At 42.4% G+C, this 14,904-nt stretch overlaps 1 protein-coding gene across 3 annotated transcripts in view; it reads right to left on the bottom strand.

Annotated features, from left to right (window-relative positions):
• The window catches only part of TNPO1 (transportin 1), a 36,405-nt gene extending 23,591 nt beyond the window's left edge, over nucleotides 1–12,814 (bottom strand). For 2 of the 3 annotated variants that reach the window (XR_013394677.1, XM_028747975.2), the window contains exons 1-8: nucleotides 12,672–12,814; nucleotides 12,380–12,493; nucleotides 8,421–8,496; nucleotides 6,337–6,486; nucleotides 3,857–3,963; nucleotides 2,602–2,735; nucleotides 1,641–1,722; nucleotides 467–589 (exon numbers count right to left, since the gene is read on the bottom strand). Coding sequence is in view for 2 of the 3 variants with exons in the window: in XM_028747975.2 (XP_028603808.2) it covers nucleotides 467–589; nucleotides 1,641–1,722; nucleotides 2,602–2,735; nucleotides 3,857–3,963; nucleotides 6,337–6,486; nucleotides 8,421–8,496; nucleotides 12,380–12,484 (777 nt within the window). In the remaining variant the exon portion in view is untranslated. Of the gene's footprint in view, nucleotides 1–466; nucleotides 590–1,640; nucleotides 1,723–2,601; nucleotides 2,736–3,856; nucleotides 3,964–6,336; nucleotides 6,487–8,420; nucleotides 8,497–12,379; nucleotides 12,635–12,671 lie in introns of those variants that run through there. The other variant, XM_028747976.2, reaches the window with a different exon arrangement.
• Between the last annotated feature and the right edge of the window lie 2,090 nt (nucleotides 12,815–14,904).

Raw genomic sequence — 14,904 nt, 5'->3', positions numbered from 1 at the left:
TTCTGTAGTGGCTCCCTGTCTGTGGAATGCTCTCCGCAGGGAGGTTCGCCTGGCGCCTTCATTATACACCTTTAGGCACCAGGCAAAAACATTCCTTTTTAACAAGGCCTTTGGTTGATTTGATTGACACCCTATGCCCTTTTAAAATGTGGGGTTTTTTTTTGGGGGGGGGGTTATTGGGTTGCTTTTATTTTATATATTTTGTGGTTTTATATTTTGATTTTTTTTCTGTGAACTGCCCTGAGACCTCTAAGTGTAGGGTGGTATACAAATTAAATAAAAAAATGACCCCACATATGCAGAAAAATCAATCACATAAGTAGTATGGCTTTCCTTTTACATTTGACACACACATGTATGTCTGAACATATGTGAATCTTACCCATTTACTTCTCCCTCTCCTCCTACACACAAAAAACTTCTATCGTGTATTCATTTGTGTTTAATCAAAATTCAAAAAAGTTACCTCAACAATACTAATCATGTGAGGAAGTAAGCGGTCCATTCGAACTTCCAGTAGCATCACTAGAGCCCGACACACATTTTTACGTACTTCAGGCTCCTCATCGCCCGCCAACGCAAACAGATTCTGTTGAAGGGGGAAAGGTATTGTGAATAGGAGCAAACTAAATGGTTTACAGCACCTATGAGGTTTAAAATATGTTGATTCATTTTTAGTAATCCCCGTATTTGGAAGTAAAGAAGTGGACCTAAATATTAATTTTTTAGAATTATTATTTTGCCTTACTATCAGATTTACTTCAGAGCTCCAGCAGTTATTTTACTGTGTTATAAAGATAAAAAGATTAACTTTATTGGGAAAAAGCATCTGTCAACTGAAATAGACATTTTTACTGGATTAGCTCATATTGGGGACTGGGGGTCTGTTGTGTTTTCTCAAGCCAAAAGCTATTGGGTGAAATCCAATGTTGCAAAAACACACTTCTGCTTGCATAACACCTCCCGTGGCTCCCTCAACCCTCCAGCACTGATTTAGGGGAGGGGGCAAGCAGGGAGAGGAGACAGAAGGAAAGTTCTGTTGTGCAGACAGAAGTCAATTCCACTTATGCACAGACACCCATGAATTGCATCCATTGCATAGCCATGAAATTTCTGCTTCCAAAAGTCTTTTGGCTGGGCGGGGGGAAAACACTTATGAAACAATTGTTATAGTGGGAATTCTACCAGCTTTGATATCTGCAGGGACCATTTTTAAGTTTCCATTTAATTACTACTGTAGCTCTTCACAAGGAAGGATCTACAGTTCGTGGCTACCCCAAAATTGTAGCCACCTCCTCACCAGGTAAGCCCACTGGCCTTTCCCAAGGGAAGGGAATGTGGGAAGCATACCAGGTTGCACCCAGCTACCCGACAATGTGGTCTGCCAGGCCAAAATGGTCCTCTACCCCTGCTGTATATATAATACAGAACTTGAAAGCAGTTATTGTTCAAAGTTCTAGGCTCTGCAATGGTTTCACACACTAATAAACTTTACGACTTCACACATTTCATTCTTACCCTGCTTTCATGGTGTGGGAGACCTGCATGTTTGTGTTTAATTTCCATAGTTTAATTAAACTTTTTATCAACAATTTTAAAAGGTCAAACTCAGAAAAGATAAGAAACTTTGTGTCACCTACCTCAATAAATCCATCAATGTGCAACATAAGGGCCTGAGTCCTACTGATGATAAACTGATTGACACATGCAACTGCATGGGACCTACAAAATGTAATATTTTTCTTTTAAAAATCAAATAAAAAAGTACATTCACCACTTCTAAGACTCAAAACAGATTTGAAACAACCAGCTTTTTTAAAAATAGGACAATGGCTATAGCATGTGTGTATAGCAACTATTAGCAACCAGAAAAGGCTCAGGAACAGTAAAAACATTCTACACCAGTTCTAACCAAGTGTAATCTCCAAAGCATGCCCAGATTTTAAGTGAGCCCAAGGGTTTACAAGTTACAAAACATGAACACTGCAGCTGGGATCCAAAGAGGTCTGCATGCAAGTCAAGACATTTATTTTTGGACTGCCGCTCCAAAGTCAAGGCTCTTTCCAAATGTCATACACACATTAATATTCAAGTGTGGTTAATTGAGTAGTTTGGGAACGCTAAGATGTGGGGCGAGAAAGAGTTTACATCCAGGAGACAACTGGAAGTGTTTCTGTTAGTATCCAGTAAAAATACACCTACGCTGCCTTAATGACAAAAGTTTATTGACTGGCTTCCCACTTGTACTTGGTAATCACTTGCGTCACAGCAACTGCCTTGGGCAGAAAGAACTGATGCTTCTGGTTTACAATAGTTTCCCTTCCTAGAGGCCAGGTAAATAGCTGTTTACAATGGTGCTAAGCTCCAGTGAAGTGAACCATGCTTTCATGAAACGATGCTGAGGGACTTCAGCAAATGCAAAGCATTTGTTCGAGGTCTCAGAAACTGGAAGAGTATCAGTCAGACTAGATAAACAATTTATTTTTGGCCTGAAATGGCATTTAAGTTAGCCATGTTTAAAATACCTCCCCATAAAATCTTGCTAACTGAAGTATTTGAAAAATGTGTGTGTGTATACAAACATGCAAGGTTATCTCTTACCTTATCTTTGGACTGCTATGCTTGAAGAACTGTAAAAACTTAGGGATCATGATATTGAGAGGGCGATCTAATGCATCGCTATCTAAGATTTCAGCAGAATCTTCACAAATCTTCTGAAGAGCTCCAAATGCACCCTGCCAAATAAGCACACGTTTTGGTGATTGTTTGAAAATTCTATATGGACACCTTATTATTTTAGAAATCCTTACTCCCTTATCTCAGTACACTCCTATTTAAAAAAATAACACGTGGTAGCAATTTCTAGATTAAAAATGCAAGCAAAAGAAAATCCTGCTGGAACCAATCAGTTAGACCTGGCTGTGATCCTGTAACCATTTGCTGTGGAAGCAAAAGATAGATTGACTCCAGGGATGAAGTGGGAAGGTTTCCCCACATTAGCCTTCGAAGTGGATGGAGTGGAAAGCATCCAGCACCTGGGCATCAAAAAGCAGAGATGTTTTGGCACCCAAGCATCCTGCCTAAAGTCTTCCCAGATCTCCTAGACCTAGAACAGGGGTCTGCAACCCGCGGCTCCGGAGCCGCATGTGGCTCTTTTACACCTTTGCCGTGGCTCCGGGGCGGATACTAGCGAGGGGACTGTACTGGCTGTGATGTCGCTTGGGGGCTGTGCGTGTGTTAGTCACGCACCGTCCCGACGTCACCTTCCCGCCCGCTGTCAGATCGCGGCTCCGGAGATATATTTGTTTTAAATGTCGCAATGGTTTTGCGGCTCCCAGGTTTTTTTTCTTCGGAAATGGGTCCAAGTGGCTCTTTTTGTCTTAAAGGTTGCAGACCCCTGACCTAGAACAACATAGGTTAATAAGCAAGATTGAATAAATGCAAAAATCCGCATGAACAAGTCTTGCTTAGCATGTTCTCTTGGATGTCTCCAATACTAAACAGGAATTCTTTTTTTGTAGGATTACATTGACATGCGAAAGTACATTTGCACACTTGAGTATCAGGCATTAAAAAAAACTGGACCTTATTGAGTGTCTGTTATACAACAATTACCCCAATATTTAAATCAACTTTCACTGAGAATTATGCTATTTTCTTACGGGTAACAGATCAACACTAATGTGCTTGGGTGAGGATCATTTAAATCGCTTTTTGGAAGATTAAGGGTAAAAATAGATTCCTACACTATTCAGTAGTAATTATGGTTAGATTACAATGCCGTTTAAATGCAATTTAAAATTTGGTTATCTTCTACCAAATGCAAATGTAGTACTAGATGGAAAATAAGTCATACCTCACAGGTATTGTAGTCTTCAGAATCCAGTAGGCTACAAAGCTTTGGTAAGAGGTCAGGCCAATTCTGCAATTCTCCTTTTGAGGCAATGGTTGTAATCAGGATACCTTGGATTTGTTGGAAAAAGAATAAAGTTAACCAACCCATTTAGTATTCTGATGTAAGCATACAAGTGTTAGCAAATAAATTATATCAGAAACAGGAGCAGTCTTCCTCTTTAGAATATTAAACAGAAAGATGGCTCGATCTTTCGGTCTGTGAACAGAATTAATCTGATAAGTAAAGAAATTCCTTTGCTCTCAAATCTATCGTTTTTCTAAAGCTACAGAAATATTAAGTGATGAAATCAACATTCCAAGCAACACTGTTTAACACAAGGCAGATAGATTGCTGGCCATTACTACAGGGGTTGAGGGAATCTAGAAAGGCAGTGGTATAGCTACATATGCAGCTTTTCAATTGCGTATTTACAGGGCAGTAATGCTTCTACAACTCTAGCTGCAGGCAGCCATTTATGGCAGCATTGGGAACACTTGGGGACCACACTTGTTCACCTAAAGTAAGCATGTGAGTACCAAGTTATACTAGTGCAGAAAGATCAATAATTTTGCTCTACAAAATTAACACCAATCTTAACACTGACCACACTCAAACTGATCGCTGGATTTGCCTTATAACAAACCATTTATTAGGTTCAGATTATGGAACTACTATCCCCCTTAGGCAGAGTTGCTAAGTCATTCCTCTTTGGAACAATTACCAGTCAGCTCTGAAAGATCTCCAAAATACCTTCAAAGCACAGAAACAAGCCAATCATTTCAGACTGAAGACATTTAGCTACACCATAGAGCTATAAAAATATTCACATTCTAATGAGTGGCAGAGGGAAATAAGAGAACTGTCAGTAAATAACCAGTACAAGCAAAACAGATTACACTAAACTTTTCTAGCGGTAAAGACTTCAAAACAACAACTTCCAATGTTGTGGCTCAAACCTAATGTTGAAAGATATTTCAAGATATTCAATGTACTGAATGGCTACATCACAAGTAGTGGTCAAGAGGATAGACCTACTAATATAAATAGCTTCTCTTAAACCATTTGCGGAACACCGATTCATATAATCCTTCTTTAAATATTGTAGTTTATAGAATCAGCTAAGAAAACACTTCCACTTGCAAAATGTGGTTGTGCCAAAGGAAACGTGCTCCTCTCCTACTTCACAGAAGAAAATATGACCTGTATTTGCATTCTGTAAGTAAAAATCCCACCTTGATAATCATACTCTACACATTTTCCTTAAAATGTTACATTTCAAAAGCAAGGAAATTGTTATTTATCAACACGGATTGGAGGTGTGGAGGAGACTGAACTGTGGAGAATTCAGCTGCGTTCAGCAAAAAGCCATTTAAATGTTTCAGAAGTTAGCCAACCATATATTCACAGAATGTAATCGATTTTAAAGTAATTGCTTCCTTGAAGTGCAAGGAGAAAGCTTTAATCCATCCTCCTTTCCACATGTCAAAACAATGTCACCATACTCCACACTCCAATGACTATCTTCTGGGTAGCAGTGAGTTTGTGTGTTTCCAGAAATGGGGAATCAGTCACTGTTTCTCCTCTTCCCAGTAGGCCTTTGTGCAACCTGATAACTCCACAGCACCTAAGAGTTTCATTTGGATCTCTGCTACCTCCTCCCACATTCTGTCTGAAGAGTCTTACCAGATGTGGACCCCTTCCACCTGCTAATCTGATGAGGAGTTCTTCAGAACCTTGCCAACCATTTTGTGATTATTTTGGTTAGCCCAAGAGAAGGTATTGTCCTAATATTTTTTTATGAGCCAACACAGCTACCTTTACTTTGTGTGTGGCTTTTCATTGTAAAGACTTGTAGACAGCAACTACTTTCTTCTTCCCTGCACTAACATATAACACACTGCTGATTGTCACCACAACCAAAATGTATATATATTAAAGTCTTATTTATTTAACTTGTATACTGCTCTTCATCCGAAGATCTCAGGGCAGTTCAGAGTCAGCTGAAGTTTAAAACCCATTTCAATTTTTAGTCACAAAGATGAAACATTACTGTAACACACATCTTGACCAGAAGCATAGTAAATGCTCAAAACAAAAACATCTAAAGGAAAAAAATGTCATTTTCTGTGAAGATAAGAACAAAGGACTTGGAAACCAATGATATATTAAACTGATTTATGTCAAAATGTCTCACTACGGGTAATATAGACCACAATATTCCAATATTAATTAAAATATTGAAGTACAGTACACTATCCTATCCAATCAGATTGGATTGGTACACTAGCATATTTGGACCTCACAATTATTAAACAAACAAACACATTTTAAGAAACGCCCTAAAACAGCTCTCCCAGAAGCTTTCAGGTCATTTAGCATAGCATGCAAACAGTTGCCACCAAGAACTGGCCTACAAATACTTTTAAATACCTGCAACTCACCTACAGTGGCTCTGATTAACGGGGAGGAGTCTCCAATATTGTTTAAGCACTCGCTTTTAATGAAATCAGTTACTCCATTAGGAAAATTGTGAAAGTGAGCTTTCACATTATTCTTCAAGATGAGACCACTCAACGACCGTGTAGGTTCATCTAAAATGAAGAGTTTTAAAGAGGAATTTAAATATTTTAGTCAAATAATACATACTCTACGGAAGCTTTAAACACTGCTAATATTTCATATGGCAAAAAATTATCAGGAACACATTAAACTTAGCTGTTAAAAAACCCCAAGAACTTGATTGTACAATATGAGTGAAGCACTCCTTTACCTAGAAACAGGACACACCAGCCATCTTGTAGCAGGGCTCACAATATCAAGTATAAAATTTAAATTGTTTTATACTGCATGGCTGTCACTAAGGAATAAGGCCTATGGTACTAGAGTAATATCTTGAGAACAACACCTCACTTTGTCCAGAGTTTATTTTTCCTGTGATTTGTTGTGGGAAGCCATCTGCCCAGAATACTGTACATGAGGACCTTCCCATGGCCTGCATCAAAATTTAAGGAAAAAGAAATCCTAAAAAGTCTTGTCATGTGAATAAGTCTCTTTCTTAACTATTGTATGGTAATGCCATATTTTCACCTCCAATAAATAAAAAAAAGTACAAGGCAGATGAGGGTTTTTAATACACCATCTGAAAAGAAAATATTTGCTTAAAAATAGTTTCACATGAAAGTACAATCAAGGAATAGAAAGTATAATACAATTTAGACCCTATTAGTATATTTTTACTAAAAAGCTTTCATTTTTATCTTTTGGTCAAATACTCAAACAAATGCCAAAGAAGAATCTGTCTTAACCACATTTTAGAAAGTTTTGACATAGGGTGTCTTAATTGCTTCTTTGTCCCCTCCTGGATGATTTGGTGAGCCAGGCTAGATACTGACATTCTAAGAATGAACCCTGTTGCTTATTTAGTTAAACAGAATTTCAAGTGTGTTAAAAATATATTAAAAATATAGACTTCTGTTGGAAAACATTCCATGATTTGAACACCCAGACTAAGGCTGCAGTCCTGCATACACTTACCTGAGAATAAATTTAATAGAACTTAAAGTGTCTTTAGTTCTAAGCAGGCCATGAGTAGGATTCCACTGTTACAGGAAATAAAATAGCCAAGCACAAAACCCAAACCAGAGGTACATTCCCTGCATAAAGACCAAATCCTACCGTCACACAAACCAGTGCTTTTTTTATTATCCAAATGCCAAATTTAGTAAGAATCTGGGGCTTGAATAATTTAGCAGGAAATACATGGTTATGGATCCAAACACTGGCCTTTAGAAGACCTTAGCAGGGAGCCTTGCATCAAAAGCAGGATTAGAAAAGAATGTTTTATTTTTTAAAGATGGATGCATTGTTACAGAGCCACTGCTAATGTATAGGGAGCTAGATTACTAAAGGGGGCATAAAATATCTAAACAATTGGCAGAATTGACTTGCACACAGGAACAACAGTAGCTCAAAATAAATGAAGACTAGCAAAAGTGCATAATTTTGTGCACTCCCTTAAGCAGAGGTTCTCTGCTTCTCCCCCCCCCCCAGTTAAAATATCTGTACTATTTAACATCACCATCATTTTATAAATGTTGTGGGGGGACGACCCTTGCCCTAGAACAACTTTTGCTTTTCTGTAAGATATTGTAGCCATGTAACACTATTACTAGTTTCATTGACATGAACACATCTGGGTTTTTTTAGTAAGAATCTTGGAAGCTCCACCAATACCTGTTACTCACAACCCTAACTTAAACAGATGTGCTTGAAAGCAAATTCCATTTATTTCAAAACAACTGATCTTCGGACCACAGCGTAAGGAACATTTGATTATAATCAAGTCTACAGACTGTATTTATGTATGCACTGAATTCCTACGGTGCCTTTCATCACACACAGCAAACACAGGATGATTGTAATCTACAAAATTGCAAGTCAAAAGCCCCCAAACATGAAAAGTGCCTGGGTATTTTTTCTAGTTTTGTGAGTGCTTATTAAAAATGGTATAGAGCTAGTGACTCACCTTCAGATTTTAGCTTCGTAAGAACAAATATCAGGTAGTTGTTGAAGTCTGGATACTGATTGAGCTGTTCCAGTTTCTACAGTAGAGCATTCTGTTAAAGACCATTTCTTGTGCATTGTTTGCAAGTTCTCAATACAATTAAACACGCAGCTGAAACTGTTTTGTTTTTTGTTTGTTTTTTAAAAGATCAAAACTGGAAGTATAAAGTTTCTAACTACTGACAAAGTATAATCAGGACCGCAAACACAGCAAGGTACTTCAGTACAAATCTGGAGGTCTTGTTATTTGCCATTTAACTGGCTGTCAATAACAAGGAACATTTGCCACCAACAACCACAATAGAAAACACTAGAAATTTAACGCAGTACCATGTGGAAGGCATGCATAGCCATGTCTCCCTTCTGCTGTTAAGAGCCTCCCATACAACACAGTTTCCTAGCTCTCTGTTGGATGCAAATGCAATGCAGATCATTCCTCTTCCCTGCTTAGTAGGGGTTAGCATATACAGAAACCATTCCTCCCCATCACTTGCCTTAGGCCTTGTCAAATCCAAAGCAAATGGATGCAAATTAGTGTCTCTGCTGGGCTCAACCCATGAGACTCAAGCAATGAAACACAACTGCCATCAGCCCCAAGCCACGGCAATGGTCAGGGGTGATGTGAATTATAGTCCGTAACATCTGGTGAGTACCACATTGGCAGAAACCCAGTGCTAACTTTCACAACTCACCTAGATTTTTGCTGTCATTTAAAGTTACTCGCAGACTGCCTACTGCGAGAATCAACTGATGCAAAGGGACTTATTTCAAGATTAACTGAGCATACCTGTTTACACTATGCATGCTTATACATCCTATAGGTTAATCCCATGCACACCTATTCAAAAACAAGTCCCACTGGGTCCAAGGGAACCTTCTTGAGAGTCAAAACAAAAAAATTCCTTCCAGTAGCACCTTAAAGACCAACTAAGTTAGTTCTTGGTATGAGCTTTCGTGTGCATGCACACTTCTTCAGATACTTCTGAAGAAGTGTGCATGCACACGAAAGCTCATACCAAGAACTAACTTAGTTGGTCTTTAAGGTGCTACTGGAAGGAATTTTTTTGTTTTGACTATGGCAGACCAACACGGCTACCTATCTGCTTCTTGAGAGTGATAGGATTGCAGCCTTAGGCTGCAATGAAAGCTACTCACACTCTCAGAGTCACGCTAGCTTTGAAAGATTTGTACCCATGTCTAGGATTGTAATCTAAATCTGAAACAATGTGAAGAATTCAGACATTTTAAAAATAAATAAAACTTTGATAAAGTATTCTAGTAAAATGCTGTTGCAGACAGTAAAGATACAATCTTGTAAGCCCATCCATGGGAGCAGACCCCATTGAATTAAATTTAACTCCTTTGAAGGCATGTATACAATAGCATTCTAAGTATTTTAAATAAATATTCGTATGTACACATGTAGACATATGGTTGTTATAGTTCATCTTACTAACAATGTCAGAAATATGTGCAAGCCATAGAAAGCAGTGTGGTGTCGCTACAGGAGTGTTTTCTGTTCTCTTCTATTGAGTTTGATTGCTCCCAAGTTATTTTCCAGTGTTCTTGTCACTTTCAGAGATGTTGAAGAAAGCCAATGAATCTATTTTAGCAAAATTAGTCTGGCATTCTAGGCAATGCAATGTACCCAATTACTCTTCCTTATTATAAAACATCAACTGAGCATACTGCATGTTGATGTATCAAAATCAAGATGGGAGAAAGTGGTCAAACACATACCTATTTCAAGAACGTATGTTTTAAAAAGGTGCAGCTTCACCATCTATCAGCAGCTGTGATATAATACTTCTAACCACAAACGAACCAACCCAGCAATCAGAGTGGGCACAAAACAGTAGGAGAAAGACTGTGAACTGCCCTGAGACCTGTGGGTATAGGGCAATATGCAAATTTAATGAATAATAATAGTAAGAGTGTACATTACTTCTGAATATGGGCTGTTAGCTAAGCCCTTCCTACACTCAAAGAGGTAGGAGGGACATATCAAATATTCCAGCCATTGAGCAATGCTTTGAAAATAACATCTGCTTGTATCTTCCTGCTATCTATATAAAAGCATATTATTTTTGGAATTTGTAATTAAGGTTCCTTACAAATAATGGTTAAGGTGCTACAAGGACTCCACTAAAGTAGAAAATTCCTTATGTTCCCACTGCTTTGTCAATGGTTCTCAAAGTGTAAGAACTTCAGCAGAGAAGCCTAGACAGTTGTCAAGTAAGGATCAAGTTTCTCACTGATCCTTTTGCAAGATGCAGGTCGTGACATTCATGTCAGAAAAGTAGTAATTTCGTCCCATTTGGTCAGCCAAAAAGCAGGTCAGTGGCACAATGGGTCAGTGCGTCTGGCGGTTAACCAGAAAGCTGGTGGTTCGAGCCCACCCAGGGATGATTGTGGACAGGATTCCTACATTGCAAGGGGTGGACTAGATAATCCTCAAGTCCCTTCCTGCTCTACAATTCTATGATTTTCTACTCATAGGGAAATCTACCACCTTTGCTGTGCCCATGGATTGTTGTGACACTTTTCTGCAATTAGGTTCCAAAATAGTTCGTTGTCCCTGACAATAGCCTACCCCGAGGGAGTGCAGATGGGAAAACGAAATAAGGCAATTTAGTGTGACCCAGCATAGGCTCATAAAATTGTAGAGTTGTGGGCGAAAGTCACCCATCATGACCACTTTTTGTAAAAAATGAGATATTTTTTTTTACATTTCTCCCATCCATTTGCTACACCATGCTCAGTAGTATTTCATTGTAAAGTACTCTGGAAATCTGAATTTAATGGGGATAAATCACACATTTGTAAACTGAAAATCTGAACAAACCATACCTATCAACCACCAGTTATTCAATCATTTCATTTTAGTAGCACTGTGCCTTGTCGTACATTTTATGTTTGATTAGCTGCATGCTTTTTACTTAGATTCAGCCTTCTAAATCATACCCAGATCTCTAGTCCAAGGGAAAACAAACACAGTAACTTTGGACCCTAATGCTATAAACATACATCTGCAAGCTTTGTCTTAACCATACCAATGCACATGTAAGAACTACATGCTTTAGGAGGGGGAGAGAACCAACCCAGAAAGCTTTGATTTCATCCAGCCTTTAGCCGAAGTATGAGTGTCTCTTATACACCGACATTCAACAGCAAGCCCATCCATCAGCTCTCTACCGAGTCCACAACAGACAATGGGTCTTCACAATGCAACAAAAGGAAAACGGGGAACTAACGGTTTGCAGCCTATTTCCCCACTTCTGAAGGTGACCCTTACCCTCTCCGTCTGCAATAGCGACCTGCTGTTCTTTCTACCTGTTAAGCGAAATGCCAATAAAGCCAGCTGCCTCGCCGGGCGCTATCATTCACACGTGCGCCGGGGTGGCCCGACACGACTCCGTGCCCCGGGGGTACAAAGGACCGCTTCCACACGTGTCTCGTCCAAAGCCGGCCAGGTTATCCAGAGGAACCACCGGCGGAGGGCTTGAGCTGGGGGAAGAAAAGGTCCTCCTGCCCAGGCCCGGAGATGAGGGGAGGGGAGATCCCGACACCGGAGCTGCCAAGCCTTTAAAAAGCCAAACGGGGCTCGGCGCCAGGCTGGCAACAGGTGCGAGGCCGCGAAGCCTCGCGGGGCCAGAGCAGGGTCGCCGCCTCCGTTCCTGGCGGTTCAAAGCCCGCGCCACGGCCGGGCCTACAACGCCCCCGGCCTCCGCCAGCCGGCGACCCCGAAGGGAAGCGGCCTCCTCCTCCGCCCGGCGGAATCTCTCCCTCCTGCGCGGCTCCTCTGCCCTTCCGGCGGCGGGGGGCCCAGGCGCTGGGCCCGGCCGGGCTCCCGCCGCTGGTGCCCGGCCTGGCGCTCCCTCCTTCCCTCCCGGCGCCGCCACCCCTTCGGGAGGAGGATACTTGTTGCACGGCTCTCTGCGTGGTGGTGTCCGGGGACTGCGACTCCTTGAGCAGCTGCAGGATCTGCTGGAGCCCCTGCTCGTCGGGTTTCCACTCGTACTCCATCTTGGCGCTCTGCAAAGACAACAGGCGGCGGCCGCCGTTAGCGGCGGAGCAGGAGGAGGCGACGCTAGGCCCGAGCGGGGAGGGCAGCGCGGCGGAGGAAGCGGCGGTAGCGGCGCTCCGAGCGGCTGGGCCCGGCCTAGTTCCCTCCCCCCCCTCACACGGCCGCCTCCCCCCGAGCCCCACGGACCTGCTGCTCGCTTGCGCTCAGCCCCGGCCGCCGCTGCCGCCGCCTACTGTGCGCTGCGCAGAGCCGACTGAGTCACGGAGGAGAATTGGCAATCTGGCTCGGAGAACCCGGCCGCGCCGCATCCCCCTGGGTCCTAGAGCCGCCGCTCCCGCGCCTGGCTGCTGGCTTCTTCCCCCCGCCCTCGCCGACAGAGAGGAGAGCTTCCCCTCGGACCGCCCAGCCGAGCGCTGAGGGAGAGGAGGCCGCGGGAGGCAGAAGGGCCCTTCAACCCGCGCTTGTCGCTGGGAAGCCTGCTAATCTAGACTCACCCCCTCCGACCAGGCTCTAGGGGTGGCAGAGAGCATTGGGGGGAGGGTCTCATGTTATCTATAGTTATCCGTATAGTTAAAGCTATGGTTTTCCCAGTAGTGATGTATGGAAGTGAGAGCTGGACCATAAAGAAGGCTGATCGCCGAAGAATTGATGCTTTTGAATTATGGGGCTGGAGGAGACTCTTGAGAGTCCCATGCAGTGGCGTAGCGTGGGTTGTCAGCACCCGGGGCAAGGCGCCCCCTAACCCATGGATTTGCACCCCCTAACCTGTGGATTTGCCCTAACCCCAGATGTTGCGCCCGGTGCGGCCGGCCCCCCCTGCACCCCCCACGCTACGCCACTGGTCCCATGGACTGCAAGAAGATCAAACCTCTCCATTCTTAAGGAAATCAGCCCTGAGTGCTCACTGGAAGGACAGATCCTGAAGCTGAGGCTCCAATACTTTGGCCGCCTCATGAGAAGAGAAGACTCCCTGGAAAAGACCCTGATGTTGGGGAAGATGGAGGGCACAAGAAGAAGGGGACGACAGAGGACGAGATGGTTGGACAGTGTTCTCGAAGCTACAAACATGAGTCTGACCAAATTGTGGGAGGCAGTGGAAGACAGGAGTGCCTGGCGTGCTCTGGTCCATGGGGTCACGAAGAGTCGGACACGACTAAACAACAACAACATGTTATCTAAGCAGGCTGGGATGCAGGCAAAGTCCTCTCCTGCCCAAAGGAAGCAATGCCTGTTACCTACATTTGAGAAATTCCCTACCAATTTCCCTCCTTGAGTCTCCCCACAGGCCTAAAAAAACCCAAAAAAAACATCATTGCACCGTTTTCCTAACAGCAATTTTGGTGCACACTTAGAATCGTAGAAGTGGAAGGGACCCCCAGAGTCATCTAGTCCAACCCCTTGCAATGCAGGAATCTCAGCTAAAGCATCTATGACAGATGGCCAACCAATCTCTGCTTAATAAACCTTCAAGGAAGGAGAGTCCACCAACTCTGTTCCACTGTCAAACTGTTTAGGCTTGCCATACTGGGGAAAAAAAGCTCAACAATTTAGTCTGAATCTCCTTCCTTGAAGCCATTGGTTCATTTCCTACCCTCCAGAGCAAGAGAAAACAAGTTTGCTCCATCTTCCATGTGACAGCCCTTCAGATATTTGAAGGTGGCTATCATAGCTCCTGTCAGTCTCCTCCAGGCTAAACATACTCAACTCCCTCAAACATTCCTCATAACGCTTGGTTTCAAGACCCTATCGATCTATGCATTTTATATACTCAGAATAAAGTCCAATTTAAGTCAGTGAAACTACTCCCTAGTAAAGGGTTAAAGGATTGAAGCCTTAACCCGTGGGTAGGCAAACTAAGGCCCAGGGGCCAGATCCAGCCCAATCGCCTTCTAAATCCAGTCCAGGAATCAGGGTGTTTTTACATGAGTAGAATGTGTCCTTTTATTTAAAATTCGTCTCTGGGTTATTTGTGGGGCATAGGAATTTGTTCTTTTTCTCTCTTTTTTTGGAAAATATAGTCTGGCCCCCCACAAGGTCTGAGGGACAGTGGACCGGCCCCCTGCTGAAAAAGTTTGCTGACCCCTGCCTTAACCTCTTCCTCCCAGGCTATTTGAACAAGTTAAGGGGGAACGCAACCTGAACAGCTATGTACTTCACTGGGGCTTTCCTCCAAAAGGAAGTGCGTTCCATGCTGACACTTTTATCTTTAACATTTTTTACTAGGGATGAAGCCCACTGAATACAGTGGAATTTTCTTCACAGGAAACACACCCAGGATCAGGCTGTTACACTTTCACTGACATTATGGCCTAAACCTTATTTCCCTTGAACACAATTAAAACATCTACTGCTTAAAGCCAAATGAATCTATCTGTATACAGACATTAGTCTTGACCTTGAACAGCAGAAAATAAAGTTT

This window comes from Podarcis muralis, chromosome 11 (assembly GCF_964188315.1).
Source record: "Podarcis muralis chromosome 11, rPodMur119.hap1.1, whole genome shotgun sequence".
Classification (NCBI taxonomy): domain Eukaryota; kingdom Metazoa; phylum Chordata; class Lepidosauria; order Squamata; family Lacertidae; genus Podarcis; species Podarcis muralis.
Note: the sequence above shows the minus strand (reverse complement) of the source record. Positions and strands in the feature narration are given on the sequence as shown.